We start from the raw sequence: 18,616 nt of genomic DNA on the forward strand, positions 1-18,616 counted from the left end.
AGAATGTCTGAAGTCAGGAATCAGGCATTGGTATGACTTATAAAAGGACAAACTGATCATTTTAAATTAATCAAAATTAAAAAATTTTGCTTCACAAAAGCCCTATTAGGGCTTCCCTGGTGGCTCAGTAGTAAAGAATCCACCTGCCAATGCAGGAGACATGGGTTCAATCCCTGTTCCAGGAAGATCCCACATGCTGCAGAGCAACTAAGCCCACACACTACAGCCGTGCTCCCCAACGAGAGAAGCCATTACAATGAGAAGTCCATGCACTGGATCCAAAGAGTAGCCCCTGTCTGCCATAATTAGAGAGTAGCCCCTGCTTGCTGCAACTAGAGAAAGCCCTAGTGCAGCAACAAAGCACCAACACAGCCAAAATTTTTTTTTAAAAAGGAACCATGGATGGTTTCTACACATTTTGAAATTAAACAGTTCAGACCACATTTTGAAAACAGGGACACTGGATACAGAACAAAATCAGAAGTAAACTGTTAGCAAAGACAATAAGAGGAAATGCATCCTTACTTTTGTCTCTGCTGATCAATCCAGAATTTACAGCTCCTCCTGACAAAGTCACAGCCCATTCCTCGGCCCCAGTCTAATTTCTCAGCCATGCTGTAATTAGCTTTATACCAGCTGTGGAAATAACCCAAACAAAGCACTTTATATTACTGTCACTTAAAAAACAACTCCAGCGTATCAATCATAAATCTTAACAATGAGCAAACTAGGACCTCAAAAAGGATTTTAGTGACCATGCCCACAGATGAACATTTACAACCAAAGTCCCAGCTGCACAGGATCGCTGCAGCAGGGACTTGGAACCTTTAGTCTTGAGGGAAACATGAGTACTTGAGGGTGCTTTTATATTTGAAAAACACCAAACCACATCATGTTTCCATTGTAACTTTCAAAGATGATATAAGTCATAGAGGAGAAAATGTTTAAGGTGTGGGACAGGAGAATAAAAGGCAAAGAAACAGAGAGAATGAGAGAAAAACTGGAATTCTGTTGCATCAGAAAACAGAAGAAATGTTTTAAAATTAACCAGTGCCATGATTTCCCTAGTGATTCATACACTCCAAGATGCTTCTGCATCCTACCTGTATCTTAAAGAAACCAGCATTATTTACAGAAGGGCTAGAAAAATAGAGCAGCAGGACCACTTCTGTTGGTCATTGCTTATTAAGGGATAAATGGGAAAGAGTGATAATAGCGCTAAAAGGAATCCAGCATTTTTTTTCTTTTCAAAAATATGAATTGCCCTACTTGGTCCACTGAAAACAGTAAGAAACAAGGACAACCCAGTAGAAATTAATGGAGTCCCTAGATTGTGATTTCCAAAAGCTATTCTTGATCAAAAGGAGCATTCCTGTGCTCCTTGGAAGATTGGCTGATGCCAGATCTAGAATACAGAGCATGGGCAAATCAGTCTGGTACATCTTGCCATACCAAAGAGCAAGGAAGCTATCAAAACTGAGACTCATCAAAATAAACCCAAGAGCCCACAAAGAAAAAGATTCCCATTGGAGTCATTTTAAAACAGTATTCTGTTGCTTTATAAGAAAGTTCTACTGCCTTAAAAACAAGGAATCTCTACATAAATCAATTTCACTTGTAATTAAAAATACTGTTTATATAAGCTTTTCCTTCATATCATCATGCCCTCTATTTATTTTAAAAAAAAATCTCATTTATTTATTTATGAAGGATTTAGTTTTATTCTATTACATACCTCAGGGTCTCAAACATTTACTGAATGAATGAATGGAGCTGATATAGGTAATGGATAGCTAACTGAAAAAAATTTTTTAAACAGGTATATTAAAAAAAAAACAAAAGAGGTATATTAAAAAAAAAACAAACACAGGTATATTAAAAAACAAATAAACACAGGTATATTTATCTTCAGTGTAAAATATAGTTGCTTAAGTTAATATTCTTTTCATCTTAATAGTAATCTTAATATTCATTTCATTTTAATAAACAATTCATGTAAAATTCTCACAGCTGTCTTACCCAGTGTCCTCCATTAACGCCAGAGTGATTCGAGAGAGGACTCGGTTCTGGGTATGAGAACCAGTCATTGCTTCATTCTGAAAATCACCAACAGATTTTAATTAGAAGACTGGATTCCTTGCAATTCCCAATAATTTCTGTGATTACTTTGATGTATAGGTAAAACGTTGAAGGTGTGAGAGACTGACAAAATGTTGATTTAAAATAGTAAAATATATAAACTTTCTTTAAGATGACAGACTGAAGCTTAAAGCAAAATCTACTCTCTCCTTCAAATATCTATATTGTGTACAATTTCCCTGTAATGACAGATAACTAGCATTTAGAACTCTGTGATGAAAATGAAGATTAAATATATGGAAACAGAAATATTATTTTTTAAAAAAGAAATATTATAAAAACATTACACTATTAAGGCAAAGTAATATTGGTGTTTGAGACAGATGCCCAGATAATGGAGTGGAGAATGGAATACTTGCTTGAATTACAATTGAAAATGCTTTTATAACCAACTTTTTATACTCTGTGATCAGAAAAATATATACTAACACGAAAAACAAGTATCACAAAATCATAGGGTCAAAGGAGTTGCCTGAGGGATACAAAATATCATCAAGGTCTACTATCCACCTAATGTCTTAATTAGTATATAATAAAATTCCTACCAGGAGGTCACCTAATGGTAAGGACTTCACTGTCACTTATGAAAGTACATTGTATCTTTGGGATGCTGATTCTTCTTTTTTGGGTAGGGGGTGTGCTGCATGGCTTGAGGTATCTTAGTTCTCAGATCAGGAATGAACCCATGTTCTTGGCAGCAAAAGCATGGAGTCCTAACTACTGGACTTCCAGGGAATTCCCATATTTTGTTAATCTTTATGTTGAACGTTGGATTGCCATTTCAAGTACTTTAATTTCATCTTTTTAAAACACAGCTCAAGAACATAAAGTTGATTTCAGAGGAAAGGCAGCAGTTAATGAAACTAGTAAAATTACTACTTTCAAGTCTTCTGTTGAAAAGTAAGTGAATTTTCATTTCTGGCCCATCTGTAGCTTTCTAAAGAGAATCACTTGAGAAAAACCACTTAAGGAATATAAATAAACTGAAATTCGCACGTGAGATAAAAGTGTACATGTCTTCCATAAATTTCTATCACTGTTACTTCATGGTCACCCAGATAAGGTCAGTACAAGCACTAATTTCATTCTTTTCATAATTTTGCTAACTAGGATCATGATGTATGTAAACTGCAACCGTTTACTTTTTTAAACAGACCTCTAAAAAATATATATTATTGTCATTCAGTCGCTAAGTTGTGTCTGACTCTTTGCAACTCCATGGACTACAGCATGTCAAGCTTCCCTGTCCCTTCACTATCTCCTAGAGTTTGCTCAAACTTCCTTTGATCCAGAAATTCCATTCTTCTTTCTACATAAACAGATCTGATCTTGCATTAACTTTCTAGTTCTGCTCCCCTGAAAACCTAATAAGGGTGGAATGTCAACTGTGTTACTAGGCAACAGGACTTAAGATATACTTCTGGACTTGGGATTATTGTAGATGAACATGAATACCTGTTGGTTAGCCAGAGTTTGGGACTTCTCTGTGTGCAGTGAGTCTTATGGGTATGTCCCTTACAGGTATCTGGAAGTTAAGTCTATGAAACTGTTAAAAAAACAATGCTGGTCCTTATTTGTAACATGGTACTTCTAAACCAGGCTGGTTCTTGTACACCTGTTATGGTCTTGTGCTTATTGTGTTTGAGCCAGAGAACGAGGGGAAGAGGCATGGATGATAGCCTAGATTACTGTGCAGAGCACAAGAGAAATGCCTGACTGCCATGCTGGCATACTGTACTTTCTCTCTTGTATCCTTCTAGCACTTTTTGAATGTGACCTGTTTAGGGTTCACAGGTTTGACTGACTGTTTTTTGAACCTAAGAACACACTGGAATGCCACTCCTGTACGGCACTGAAGATATAAATAAATCACTCATTATAACATTTTTAAGATAAAACATTTAAAACATAATTATTCACTGACATAGGATTATTGTCACATTCATATAACACTATGGTGGTTTAGTCACTAAGTCATGTCCGACTCTTGTGACCCCCAGGGACTATAGCCCTCCAGGCTCCTCTGTCCATGGGATTCTTCAGGCAAGAATACTGGAGTGGGTTGCCGTTTCCTTCTCCACATATAACACTATGTAGCTATTTAAAAATAAATAGATCCAAGTATAAAGTATATTCTACTAATGGATGTACTTCTGTAATGTGAATGAGCTCATATGAGACTAGCAAATAGGGGAATCACATCAGTATAAGATGGACTCATGTTGGTTCATAACGATTTCTCCTAGATTTTAATGTTTTATGCAGTGGAGCAACAGCAGCTAAATGAATCACTTTGCTGTGTATCTGAAACTAACACAGCACTGTTAGTCAACTCTGTTCCAATATAAGATAAAAATTAAAAAACAAACAAAAAACCAAAATACACTAAGACACCTGAACACAGCAACAGAGGAATGCTGTGCTGTGCATGAAGCTCCATGCTCTTCCAATTGGCTCAGTAGGGCCAGAGGCTGTCTTAGAAGTACTTGTTGCACTGTTTTTGTACACTTTACTCTTTTTACATTTTACTCTTGTCCCCATTATTTAGATTTATAGTCTCCCATCTATCCCCGATTGCTTTTTGCTGTTGTTTAACGTAAAAGAAATACTCAAGTAAATAAATATAGAAGCTTACTTATTGGAAATACAATGTGTTTTTAGACTGAGCTAGTACTTTTATTATGACTTATTGCTTTTGTTAATGACTTGGTATTTGTGTTTCCCACAAATTGTTATTTTTTATTTTGAAGAAAGAGATTGCTTAGGAAAGCATACACTGTTTTACAGCAGAAGCATCTGTAATTCCTTGGAAAGTATATGCTTAAATGGAAAAAGCTGCATAAATGCATGAACCTATTTAAAAAAAAAAAACAAACTACGTTAGTGTATCTATTTTCTTAAAGAAAAAATATGTCTAGTAACATTTTCAAATAAACTGACCTCTAATAACCGCTTTTCCCAATGGTTGAGCTCAGTGCCCATACCACCTTGATTTTCAAGTTCCATTCCCTCAAGAATTGGACAGTTAAAGTGTTTTCGTGCTTCATCCTAAGAATCAGAAAATAAATAAATAAATAAACCCACAAAAGTACAACATAATGGCAAATTCCTTATCACACTGGATAAGATAAAGTAGCCACTAAGGAATTACTTTGATGAGAAGACAGAATGTCTTTTAAAAATATAGCTTTTAATATAATTAAATATTTTGACACCGTCGCACTTTTCTTTGCTATTGAACTACTATTCTCTTATTATTTTTTCCTCTATTTGAAGATTTTGGCTTTAAGTCATATATTTTAAAAAGTTATAGACTGGTATGATTGCCACTTGTAACTTTTGTGTCAACAATGATTTTAACACAGGTATAAACTGCTCATATTATGGACATAGTCCTTGTTGAGAAAAATAAGTTGTTCATTAGAAAACAATTTTGTTCTTTTGGTTTCATCTGTACATCACAGTTAAGAGTATGAAGTACAGGGATGGGCGGTATTCCGAGAGCAGCGCAAAAGTTCAGAGGTCAGAAAGAGCTGTATGTAGTTAAGATAGGGGGTAGGGAGAACAGGTTTCTGTCATTAAATAAGTGAGTGAGATGATTAATTTTTATGTATCAACCAAGCTGGGGCAAAGTGCCCACATATTTGATCTAACATTATTCTGCATGTTTCTGTGAAGGTGTTTTTAGACAAGATTAACATTTCAATTAGTGGACTTTAAGTAAAGCTGATCACTTTCTGTAACATAAATGGGCCAGTCAGTTGAAGGTCTTCATAAAACAAAGACTAACTTCACCCCTGAGCAAGAAGGAATTTTGCCAGTTGACTGTCTTTGGACTCAAACTGCAACTCTTCCCTATTTCTTCAGCTTGCCAGCCTACCTCATCAGATTTTAGACTCTTAACCTCCATGACTACATCAGCCACTCCTTAAAATAAATCTCTTCATCTCTTTCTCTCTCAACAAACACATCCTGTTGGTTCTGTTCCTCTGGAGACCCTCCTGAATAAAACTGATTCCAAATGAAATGACCAGCAATTATGCAAACAGTACAAGTGATTCTAAGGGGTATCACAACAGAGCACTGGTATAACAACTTAAAGCAGTGGGTAGAATGGAGCCATTAAGTCATTGCCAAATTTTTCTTCCTCAGATATCTCTTGGCCTGCAGCTTTACTGTACTGCCTTTATGTTTCCTACTAAGTTAAGTCGCTCGCTCAGTCGTGTCTGACTCTTTGTGACCCCGTGGACTGTAGCTCACCATTTTCTTTTCTCATGGGATTCTCCAGGAAAGAATACTGGAGTGGGTTGCCATTTCCTTCTCCAGGGGATCTTCCCGATCCAGGGATCAAACCCAGGTCTCCCGCATTGCTGGCAGACCCTTTAACCTCTGAGCCACCAGGGAAGCCCCTGTTTCCTACTACAAGCTTTGAAATTTAATCATTAGTTCTTAAACAATAATGATTAGTAAAGAAAGGACCATAATGAATGAAAAGAGCAGATGGTTCATGAGACATGAAGCTCAGTAATACTCACGACAACACGAGGTGTTACTAGAAGATTAACAGTGTGAGGAACTCTCTTATTATCACGAATGTCCCATAATCTCTCCACTTTTCGAACTACTTTATCACTCCATTGATATAATCCAAGACTGCAATTAAAGAATAAAAATACAGTCCTTCTTGCAAATTTGTCACTTTAAATGTAGAAGTGTTTACGAATATCAATATGAAATTAAAATATCTGACCTTGTATCTGACACCAAGTGCAAGCAAAGACTTGATAGCATTTTTTAATTTAATCTTTTCAGTAACTTTAAGAGATTATCATCACTACTTTGCAGATAGAGAGACAGAAGCTTAGAGAGATGAAGTAACTTGCTCAAATTCAAATAGCTAATACTGGGCTAAGATGACAGTGAATTATTTCCTCTTAATAAATTTACTGGATAAAACAAAAGCATGTCTAGAGAGAGATCTAAGTACTGTATATAACAAGACTTAACAGAAGGTAACATTTTAACTTAATTTTGCTATTGTTGTTAGTTACTAAATTGTATCTGAATCTTTGCAACCCCATGGACTGTAGCCTCTGTCATGAGAGGATAGGTTCCTCTGTCCATGAGATTTCCCAGGCAAGAATACTAGAGTGGGTTGCTATTTCCTTCTCTAGGGGATTTTCCCAACCCAGGCACTGAACCTGTGTCTCCTGCATTGCAAGCAGATTCTTTACTGCTGAGTCACTGGGGAAGCCCTTTAACTTAGTGAGAAAGTATAATTTACTTAACAATTGTGTTGTAAAATAAATTATATTTTTTATAATTGGTTATCCAACAAGAAAAAATTAAATCCCTATTTTAGGGATAAAATCCCTATTTTACTCCATATACAGAAATAAATTTCAGACAAATGTCAGTAAAAATGGCAGAGTAAGGACTACTGAACTTCATGAAAGCAATGAGCAAAGTATCAAAATTAGCCAAATGAATTTTTTTCAGAACTCTGGAAATTAACCAAAGGCTTGCAGCAATCCAGGAAGCACTTATTTAAGAAAAATGGATGAATTTCAGTAAAAACAGCAAGCTTTGTGGCGGTTTCCCATGCCCTCTCTCCAGCTCTATAGCAGCCTTGAAAACCAACAACCCATAGTCATGGTGAAAACCAGCAACCTGGCAGCCAGAGGGAGCGGAACAGGGTTAACTGGCAGAATGCATTAAAAAAAAAAAAAAAATGTTTCAACTATGCCTACAAGATACACAGTTCACACTCAAGGATACAAATAGTTGAATATAAAAGGATTAAAAACATGTATCATGCAAATAGTACTCAAAAAAAGAGCTAGAACATTTATACTAATGTCAGACAAAATTGTTACTAGAGACATTTTATAATGAAGAAAGGGTCAGTCCACCAAGAAGACATAATAAACATGTATATACCTTACAAAAGAACCCCAAAATACATGAAGCAAAAATAAATTCTAAATGGATTAAAGCTATGAACATAAAATTTCAAATAATAAATTAACCAGAAAAAACTTTAGAATATCTTTATAATCTTTTAGAGCAGAAGAAACTTTCTTAAGCAAGAAAATAGATAAATTTAATAATATAAAATTTAAAAACTTTTCTGCAAGGCAAAAATATGATAAAAAAATAAGTAAATGGGAGAAAACAATCTCATTTTGGAAAATCTATCTTCCACAAATAAAAGTACTACCACAAAAGTGTTATATTTATTATAGAAAACTATAATGGTCATCAATTTTCATTTTTGCCTATAACCTGCACTGCTATTTTCTGGCTTTTTCCTAGATTACTTCTACCACTGACCCTATGAATCTCTCATTCTCAACAATAAAACAGAGTATAAAGAAATTAGTTTTCCCACCATTATTTTATGAAGATTTTATATATTATTCAAAGAATTATATGGTAAATACTGTATACGCAATAACCGTTACTTATTAATCCTTTGTTTTATTTGCTGTATATCTGTTTGTCTACTCATGCCTTAGAAAGGTTATTCTTAATTCCTTTTCTTTTTCCACAGCAAGGCAATGTTTAAATATAAATAGTGAACAAAGCCAAAAGGAAAAGAAACAGTGTTCACTGTATTAATAATCCCAATATTCTCTTCACCAGTCACATTTCAAGATTAATGGTTTCTCCAAATAAAAAGGTGAGGGCCAAATCCAACTCTTTCTATGTCTACCATCTGAATTTCTTATTACTCTGTTATCTCCATTTATACTGTAAGATTTTCTGCTTTTAAGGAATATCCAAAATGTAAGAAAGCACTGCAATTATCAGCTTAATAATGGTTCTTATGTATGGGTATCTCTCTCCTCCTTATCACTACATAGATGGTCCCACTCTCACTACTTATGTGTTTCCCATAAAGACCACAATTCTTAGGAAAGACCAGACTTCTTCCATCAGTTCAGTTCAGTCGCTCAGTCGTGTCTGACTCTTTGTGACCCCATGAACTGCAGCACGCCAGGCCTCCCTGTCCATCACCAACTCCCGGAGTTCACTCAAACTCATGTCCATCGAGTTGGTGATGCCATCCAGACATCCAAACAAATACAATCTAGGAAGTAAAACATCTATTTCTACATTATAATTTTGTTTCTAAGAATTTTGTTGTTTAACATGTAATCTAAAAAAGTACTATGATGAATAAAGTATTATCTGTTTTTAATAATTATGCACTTCCAGCTACCTAGAAGTGAGAAGAGAAGGAGATGACAGAGGAACAGATGGCTGGATGGCATCACTGACTCAATGGACACTGAGTTTGAGCAAACTTAGGAAGACAGTGAAGGACAGAAAAGCCTGGTGTGCTTTTCAGTTCATGGGGTCACAAAGCAGACACAACTGAGCAACTGAACAATAAGCTACCTAAATGGAGATCTTCATATGAGAATTAATTTTTTATTCTATATCTGTTTACCACTCACTACTCTAATTATGGAATAGTGTCAGTACCCTGAGGTTTCCTTATGTGCCTTCTCAATCTATTCAACTTGCATGGCATTTAATAGCCTACGGCTTCAAGTAAAATTACTCATTTGTCTTTTATCATGGACTGTTTTTAAACTCCATACAATTAGACTATGACTTCTTTTGTTCAACCCTATAACTACTATATTCGTTCACGTTATTACATGTAGCAATAATGTGTTCTTTTCAGTGCCTTGTAGTTTTTGATTATAGGAATAAATTACAATTTATTTATCCATTCTTCTATTGATAGACCTTTGGGTGGTTTCCATTTTTTGTTTATTAATAACAAAACTGCCGTTAACATTCATGTATATGTCTTTTTGTGGACATGTGCTCTTAAATTAGATATATAAATCCATGTAAATGGTTATAGTTCTGTGACTGATAGTCTATATAAAATTCTTAATCATTTTTTTTTTTAGTATTTCTTATTATTATTTCTTTTAGGCCCTGAACTTCTAGATCACTGCTAACATGAGAAATAAAATATAGTTTTAAAAAACTGTAAAATACAGTTTACAGTTAACATGTAAACAATATTATGTATAGACAATAATTATTAATAAACCAAAATATAACCAACCCATACTCTCCCATGGCCTGACTCTCCTGTAAAGTAATACAAGCTACTACAGAGTGGTGGAAAAGAGCTCTGCCTGACAAGAAGAGTCTTCACTCTTTGGGTAAGTCACTTAAGTTTTCTCCATCTCAGTTGTTTCATCTGTGAAATGAAAAGGTAAAGCTAAATAACCTCATATCCTATCTTGTTATAATAATAAAGGATATACAATCTTAGGCTAGCCATAAAGCCACTATTATTTGTAGAAATTAACATACAAGAATTCTCAGGTTCTAGTCTTAGCATCCTTCTAAAAGAGAATAAGAATAAAAAAACCCAAATACCTATAGTTAAAAGGTGGGAGACCATCTGCAAATCTTGAAGTTAAAGGATTTCCATCTTTATCATGGTAGAATGCAAATAGCCCAGCAGAGAAACCCTGTAAGAAAAAGTTCAAAATGTCTTACAGTGAAAAATATCAAATCTGACTACAGATTATCACAACATGCTACTATCAAAAGAGAACATTGATAGAACCACATAAAAGCATCATGGCAATACTTTTGTAGGAACTTGATGTACTGGAGTAGGACTGAAATTATTTCACATTATGAATTTTAAATTCCAATTACTTGAGATAATTCTAAGTGAAAAAATCAAAAGCAATAGAAAAGACATTCTTTGGTTGGTATAGACAACACATTTATTTCTTTAAAGATGTGTTTATCACAGATGGTCCTCTTTACATGAACTTACTAATAAACTCTTCACCTACAAACCAAGGAATGCTACTATTGAGAATAATTAACAATACAGTTCAGAGTAGGGACATGTACTCGTAAGAATACTCATAAAAATTCAAAGACTTTGATCCCAAAGTCCATACTTAATATATATCTATACCTAAAAAATGACTGTAAATGTATGCATATTTAGGGGGATGTATACTCTGGAAAAAAGACTGGAAACATATATAGAAATGTTAGCTGTAGTTCTTTAGGTGGTAACATGTAAAATCATCTGTATTTCTAAAGATTTTCTTTACAATGTGAATTTGTCTATAATCACATTTTTAGACAATATTTTTAAGAAGTCTTCAATTTTAATAAGATAATAGATACTTTACATAAATGCATTCAAAGTCCCATTTGCTATTCTCCCCCCTCCCAAATAAAATGAGGAAATGGACAAAAAAAGAAAAAACAATTACTGAGATTGGACATCTGTTTCATGAGTAAGATTTCTTTTCTTACTTTCCTTCTTAACCTAAATGACTAAAAAAAAAGCACTTTTGTAACTACTAATTTAAGTATGTTTTAACATTGAAAATATGCTATAGTTTATATTCAAATAACTAAGAATCACAAATGATCATGTAATCAATTTCTTTGGCAAATTTCTTTGCTTACATAACTGTGGTCTCTGTATCATTCAAGGCTTGCCAAAATAATTAATGGAATCCATAGTATTCTTTTATTCCTACATTTCTTCTTTTTTACTCTCTGAAGATGCAAAGGATATTTAATGGAGTCAGCTAAGAAAATCTAAATATATAAATATAAAAGGTAATATAAAGGTAATATAAAGCTTAAAATATAGAGGTAATATAAAGCTTAAAATAGTATGATGTGCCTCATCCTTTAGAATATTCTAAATCCACATTTTTTTCTTCCCTATCAAGTTGAAAATTTTTCTAAGCACACACATTTCAGAAGGCATATCTAGTATTGAAAGTACCAGCAATGACTATATTTGATAGTTAGAGCATATATAACTTTATAGAGAATAAGTGTATTTGTTAAACATTTAATTCTTACCATCCTCCAGAATGGTTTTTGAGACAAGCTAATATTTTTAATTTCTTAGGTTTTTGCAATTTTTAAAATACAAATATATAAAAAAGTTTAAAAATCTAAAATAAATTTATGTTTACTCTTTTTTTTTTTTTTTTTAATAGCCCTCATACAAAAACTTTATTGGAAAGCAGGGAAAACTACCAAGATATGAATGAAGACAAAAAATTAAAAAAGTTCAGACATAAAGTGTATGACCTTGGTTTAAGTGGAAATGGAATCGTTTGGTGGTTTGTAGTTAGTGACCTATATTTTTATATGTTTACTCTTTAAGAGGATTTAAGATATAAGTTTTGCTACATTTTCTTTAGACTTTTTTTTAAAGAAACAAAAGCACTGCAGAATATTGTTGAAGGCCCATTACCTTAACCCTTTCTCCTCTCTCTTTTCCCAGAGGTAACTACTACCTTAAAGTCAATGTACATATTATGACAATATAGTTAGTTGATTTCCTGTCAATATAAATAACTTTCCTGTCAATATAAATAAGTATCAGTCAAATTTAGAATCATTTCCATCATAATTAGACATTAGCAAAATTACTGAATTGTTTTTTTGCAGTTTCTATTCACACCATTTGAGTGATGCTGAGTTGTGCTTCATTTATTTCATCTTGTTCCTGAAATAAATTTTTATTATTTTTATTTAAAAAAAAAGTCAATGTACATAGTAACTCTCATGCATGCTTTTACATTCAATGGTGTCTGACTCTGAGACTCCCTAACTGCTAAAATAAATCTCAATATATTCTTATATACTTCTTGACCAACTGGACCTTTTCTTTTGTGACCTGCCTGTTTATAATCCAATTTACATCATGTCTGGGACTTCTGCATTCATGTTTACTTATACATTAGATTTAAAACCTGCTGTTTTTTTTTTCTGGTTCTCTCAGCATCAACTATCTACAGTTTTTGGAGCTTAAAGCTGAAAATGTTTTTTAAAATGATGTTTGTCTTTCATCACGATAGCAGGTTCGACTTACTTTTTTAGTAAAAGGAAAACATGATTCATTTTAGAATCTCCTTACTTGAAAAACATAAGTGCTATCTGTATACACTAGAGTTTCACTGAATTATTCAGGTATTTGCTGATTTAAACAAATTATACATGATAGCTCATGAAAAAAGACTAATAAATAATAGCCACTAATTTTATTATATCTTACTATGTAGAGCATGGTGCTAAACCATTTATATGCTTTATCTTATTTAACCTTCAAGAAAAAAAATCCACTCTAATATGTACTACCATCTTCATTTTATAGATGAAACAGAGACTTATAAAGGCTAAATAATTTCTAATAGACCCCCAAGATTTTTAGCAGTAAAGCTAAGGAAATTCACACCTACATCTGTGTGATCTATTCTCTCTCTTAATCACTGCATTTTACTCCCATCTATTATATTTTCTAAACACATGAAAGACATCAGGAAGACATTTCCTAGGTCTTAGGCAACTTCATATAATTCCCCAGACATCGTGTAAAAGTTTACTACTTTGGACTGATTGGAGAAAAGCAAAGAGAAGTTCTGAATCAGTTAGTATATATAATATTTAGAAAGCCTAAATAGATGAAGAAGACTTTTAGAAATGAGATCTCTAAAAGGGAGAAGACAGATCTATAACCTGGTATCACTTTTTTTTCCTTAAAGATTTATTACTTTATTTGGCTGAACTGGGTCTTGGTTGCGGCATGTGGAGATCTAGTTCTCTGACAAGGAATTGAACCCATGCCCTCTGCATTGGGAGCGCAGAGTTTAAGCCACTGGACCACTATGGAAGGCCCTAGGTATCACTTTTAATTACTAAGTCTTTTCTTAAGAAGCTTAATCATTTTTTCAAAACTCCTATTTACCCAATGGATTTACTTTAATTATTTTAAGTAGTATAACTCAACCTAGCCACTATCCTAATCACTAAAAATTCTGTTGGCTATTGGCAGAGGTCTAATCAACTAGGTTTTATTGAACACAATCTAAAAAGCCACATAATCTTAAATTTTAATATATAATTAAAATGAGACTATAATCAAAAACTCAAGGCATGAAGGAAAGAATAATAGTTAACAGCAAAATTTACCAGCGCATGAATAATCTCATGTTTCACTGTGGACAGCATCCCAACAAACTCCTGAGGCTGGGTAGAGATCATATTTGGACACAGGTTAGCATATCCTGCTATTGGCCTGTTAAAACAGACATTGAATTTTTAATTATATTCCAGAACAGTGTGTACTATGATATCTATTAACCTATATTTTTCTATCAAAAACTGATTAAGGTCAGAAAAAATCTTTGTTAAATATCAAACGTCATTTTATAACATAATATCTAACTTTAACTATATTTTATTTCTAAGACTTATACCTGTTTTTCCCTATGATACAGCTAATCAACACTTGTTCCCATGAAAGGATAGAGTCAGTTAATTATACTTCAGTGTGAATTTGTAAAATAGGTCAATATGTACCAAAAAAGGGAATGAACTGGAAAACTTAAATTCTAACACTATTTTACTCACAAAATTCATTTCTGACTTCAGCATTTCACTTTATGTACAGGCACAGGGACTGACAAGTAGGTAGAGAGGGAAAACAGTTATATAATAAGACAGACAATAAGCAAATCATTCAGATTGCTGCAAGTTACAGAACCCTCTTATTTCCATTTCACTATCCTCCTCCTTCTGTCCCAACAATGCCTTCATTAACATAGATTTTTTTATCTTCCTATCATCATCTTTCATACAGTATTTTATACCTTCTAGAACCTACAGAATTCTATATCTCTTTATGAGCCTGGAACTTAAGAATCCAAGAGCTGACTGGGACCTAGAGTAATTCAATTTCACCATGCATCTAACTGTCTTTCAAAAACTGCCAAACAGCAGGCTCTATAAAGAACCCCAAGGTTTTTTCTCCCAACACTACCTTAACATTTTACCACAGAAATATCACAAATCTCCCCAAATACTGATAGCCTATTTACAAAGTAACAGGCTTTTGTAGGTAAAAAAAAAAAAAAAAAAAAAAGCCTTATGTAGGTAAAAAAGAAAAAAAAAAAACCAACAACAACAAACATACAATGCACTTCTTTTTTCATACTTGAAAACAACAGATTTACACTTAGAAAATTATGACTATAAGTTACTCACCGAAATGTTGCCATGGTGACCTCTAAAATATAAAATAAATGTCTCTGTCAGGCTCAAACCCTCAGGGACTTCTTAAGCATTTAGAATAAAACAGCCCTGTCTGCTTCTGCCTACAGTGCATCTCCTGAAGCTCTCATCCTCAACACCAACAGCTTTTTCCTAACATAAGCTCTTATCCGGCTCTTTATGTGGCTGATGCTGATAACTGTCAGCTTATATCTCAAGTTTCACTTCTTCAAAGAGGTCTTCTTTGTCCAGTTCATCTACATTATGTTTGCCTCCTTTTGTTCTCTTTTATCTCGCAGCACCGTTTTCCTACAAAGTATTTATCATATTTGAAGTCACATGTCTCTTTCTAACTGTATTTAACTAGTACCTGACTCCCTCTGTAATCTGTAAATTCCACGAGGCAGGTACATGTGCCTGTTTTGTTCACCTAGTCTGCTGGCAACATATTAAGCACTCAAATATTTATGGAATGAATTAATGCAATATAGCAGTTTTGAAGGAAAGTGCCACTTCTATCATAAAAGATTCAAAAACACCAACTTAAGATATTGCTCTTTCTTTTAACGTCAACATTCTTCTAAGAAACCAGAATCTTCCCCAGGTATGAGAAGACAAACATGAGTAGCTTCAGATTCACTGACACAAGGAACGTTTATTCCTTCAGCTAGTCATTCCTACCTAAAGTGAGCCAAATGTTCAAGTGCCTTAAGGAAACATAACCGCAGGGCTTTGAAAGTGAAACAAATCTCTGGGGTATGGGATTCTCATCTATGTGATAACTCCTATGCTGGATTCTCTCCCTAAAAGACAATTAAATACTTCCAGTACTTTCAGTATTATCAGGTGCTAAAAAGAGAAGAACTAATCTAGACCCATCTCATGGGATTTTATATCCCTCTCCCTACTTCCACGGGGAACCCATTCTGTTCTAATACATGAAGCTCACTTTTGTTTTGTTTTTTTAAAGTTCACTTTAACATGTCTTTTGTTTAAAAAAAGTAATAAAAGCTCACTGGAAAGAGTTATATATCCAAATTATAGAAATGTATGAAGAATTAAGTGAAAATTCCTTATTTTACAACCTACCACCACTAAAGTCCACTATCACAAGTAACTGCTATTAACAATAGGGATGTTTTATTTTTAGAGTGACCTTCAATCCCAGTTTGCCCAGAACTGAAGGATTTCCTAGGTTATGGGGCTTTTAGGTCTAACACAAGGGTATTCCTGAGAAAATTAGCATAGCTGGTAATCCTAATTATTTTTGACTTTTACCTTAGCATGTTCAAATCCATAAGTAGCTTTTTTTTTTTTTTAATTTTATTTTATTTTTAAACTTTACATAACTACATAAGCAGCTTTTTAAAGCAAATATGAAATCATATATGTACACTGTTCTACAATGTTTGATACTCAACAGTATATTAAAAATGAAATTGTGTATGGGTGTATGCACAATCCATATGGCTTAGGTCAAATTAAGATAAAGAACCATGATTTTGCAACATTGCTATTATGAAGGTATATTTCTCAAAGACATCTACTTTGAGATGTGTCTAATTTTATTAAGTAGCTTATTCATTTAGCACTTCAAATACCATATTTGCTTGATATTGAGACACTATTAATTATAAAATATCATAAATTTAATGATAGCTTCTCAGGAAAAAATTGAACATTCTACTAAATACATATATTCTTTTCTAAGAATACTAAACAATAACATATACATCTGCAAAACCACCTAGTACTTTCTTCTTCAGTAATATATTAAATATTTCACTTGAAGCATTCTCAGCATTCAGAAGCTAAAGAGTTTTGAGTTTAGTTCATGGATCAACAAGTATATGGTATCACGCTAACAGACTGCTTTCATAATCAATGATGTTGATTTTGACCTCAGTACTGACAGTATTACTCTGAAGCATATATTAGTGTTTCCTTTGTACTGTCTACTTGATTCTACTAATAATTTCACTTTTTTCCCTTAAATTAATTAGATATTGATAGAAGTAAAATAGCTCTTTAAAGTCAGTTAGTATTTTGACTGGTAGATGCATGTTCAGGAACTCACCAATGGTCCTTACAAACAATGAACAAGTCACATTAACTCTCTTAGATCTGAGAATGTCACACAATTGATATCGAGACATGTCAGTTTCTACTGCCTTTAATTGATTTGTCTGGTGTGTGACAGGCAATCCTCTGTACACATAACAACTTTATTTCAAGACTACTTCACTGAGAAAAAAATTTTTGAAATATTTTATAAGTAAAAAGGAGGATTCTAAATTTTTAAGAAATAACTAAGTGAAGGACATATCAAGTGATATGAAAATTAGGTGAATAGTTATTTTCAGCATCTTAAAGTTTAGCACAGAAGTGCTTAAATTAAAGTTCAAACTGTTTCCTTAGAGAGGTATTCATCACTTCCAAAGAAAATTCTATTGACAGTAGACTTTTTCTTTATTCACATTACCATATGCATAACAGTCCTAAAGCTTGATTTCCCCACTATACCCACATCCAAGCACTATGCTGTTTCTTACTACTGGAGGTGGGTAATCTGGCAAATGCAAACTCCCTGTACTAAACACTCAGAGCATGCTTTGAGAGTTCTTTTAAATTTATTTACTTTAATTGGAGGATAATTATAATATTGTCCTGGTTTTTGCCATACCTCAATATGAATCGGTCACAGGTGCACATGTGTCTCCCCATCCTAACCACCACCCACCTCCCTCCACACCCTGGGAGTTTTTTTTTTCTTAATTGGAGGCTAATTACTTTACAATATTGTGCCCTCCCTGAGAGTTCTTATATTAGATCTTGGGAATAAGTCTCGGGGGGAAGCTTACCTGTCCATTTTTGCTTCCTGCTGACAATAGGCTGCATAAGAGATGATGTTTTCATGGCTACACCTCTCAGTGGCCAGAGCACCAACATAAAGAACAAAGTCTGCATCCCGGACTCCCTCTTGGTCTGGCACACCCACTGCTCCACAGGGCCACTTACCGCCACAACAGACTCTGCATTGCTATGCCCACAGGGGACCACAGAAAATCAGACCAGAGATAAGGTTAACTATAAGGGCTTTTACTTACAGTGAATCCAGACTTTAAATATGTATGATTTAATTTTTATTTATTAATTCTTCAATTTTTATCAAAATCCATATCTCTCTCTGGGGCTTCCCAGGTGGCACTAGTGATAAAGAACCTGCCTGCCAATGCAGGAGATACAAGAGACACAGGTTTAATCCCTGGGTTTGGAAGATCCCCTGGAGGAGGGCACGGCAACCCACTCCAGTATTCTTGCCTGGAGAATCCCATGGACAGACGAGCCTTGCAGGCTATAGTCCATAGGGTCACAGAATCAGACATGACTGAAG

At 34.0% G+C, this 18,616-nt stretch overlaps 1 protein-coding gene across 3 annotated transcripts in view; it reads right to left on the reverse strand.

The window, feature by feature from the left end:
• Positions 1–18,616, reverse strand: part of LMLN (leishmanolysin like peptidase) — a 51,604-nt gene that overhangs the window by 20,298 nt on the left and 12,690 nt on the right. For 2 of the 3 annotated variants that reach the window (XM_025285333.3, XM_006078514.4), the window contains exons 6-12: positions 18,084–18,262; positions 14,143–14,248; positions 10,552–10,646; positions 6,675–6,792; positions 5,080–5,187; positions 2,020–2,096; positions 526–636 (exon numbers count right to left, since the gene is read on the reverse strand). In XM_025285333.3, coding sequence (XP_025141118.1) covers positions 526–636; positions 2,020–2,096; positions 5,080–5,187; positions 6,675–6,792; positions 10,552–10,646; positions 14,143–14,248; positions 18,084–18,262 — 794 coding nt within the window. Of the gene's footprint in view, positions 1–525; positions 637–2,019; positions 2,097–5,079; positions 5,188–6,674; positions 6,793–10,551; positions 10,647–14,142; positions 14,249–15,216; positions 15,239–18,083; positions 18,263–18,616 lie in introns of all 3 variants that reach the window. The other variant, XM_006078515.4, reaches the window with a different exon arrangement.

The sequence above is a fragment of the Bubalus bubalis genome, chromosome 1 (genome assembly GCF_019923935.1).
Source record: "Bubalus bubalis isolate 160015118507 breed Murrah chromosome 1, NDDB_SH_1, whole genome shotgun sequence".
In the NCBI taxonomy this organism is placed as follows: Eukaryota; Metazoa; Chordata; class Mammalia; order Artiodactyla; family Bovidae; genus Bubalus; species Bubalus bubalis.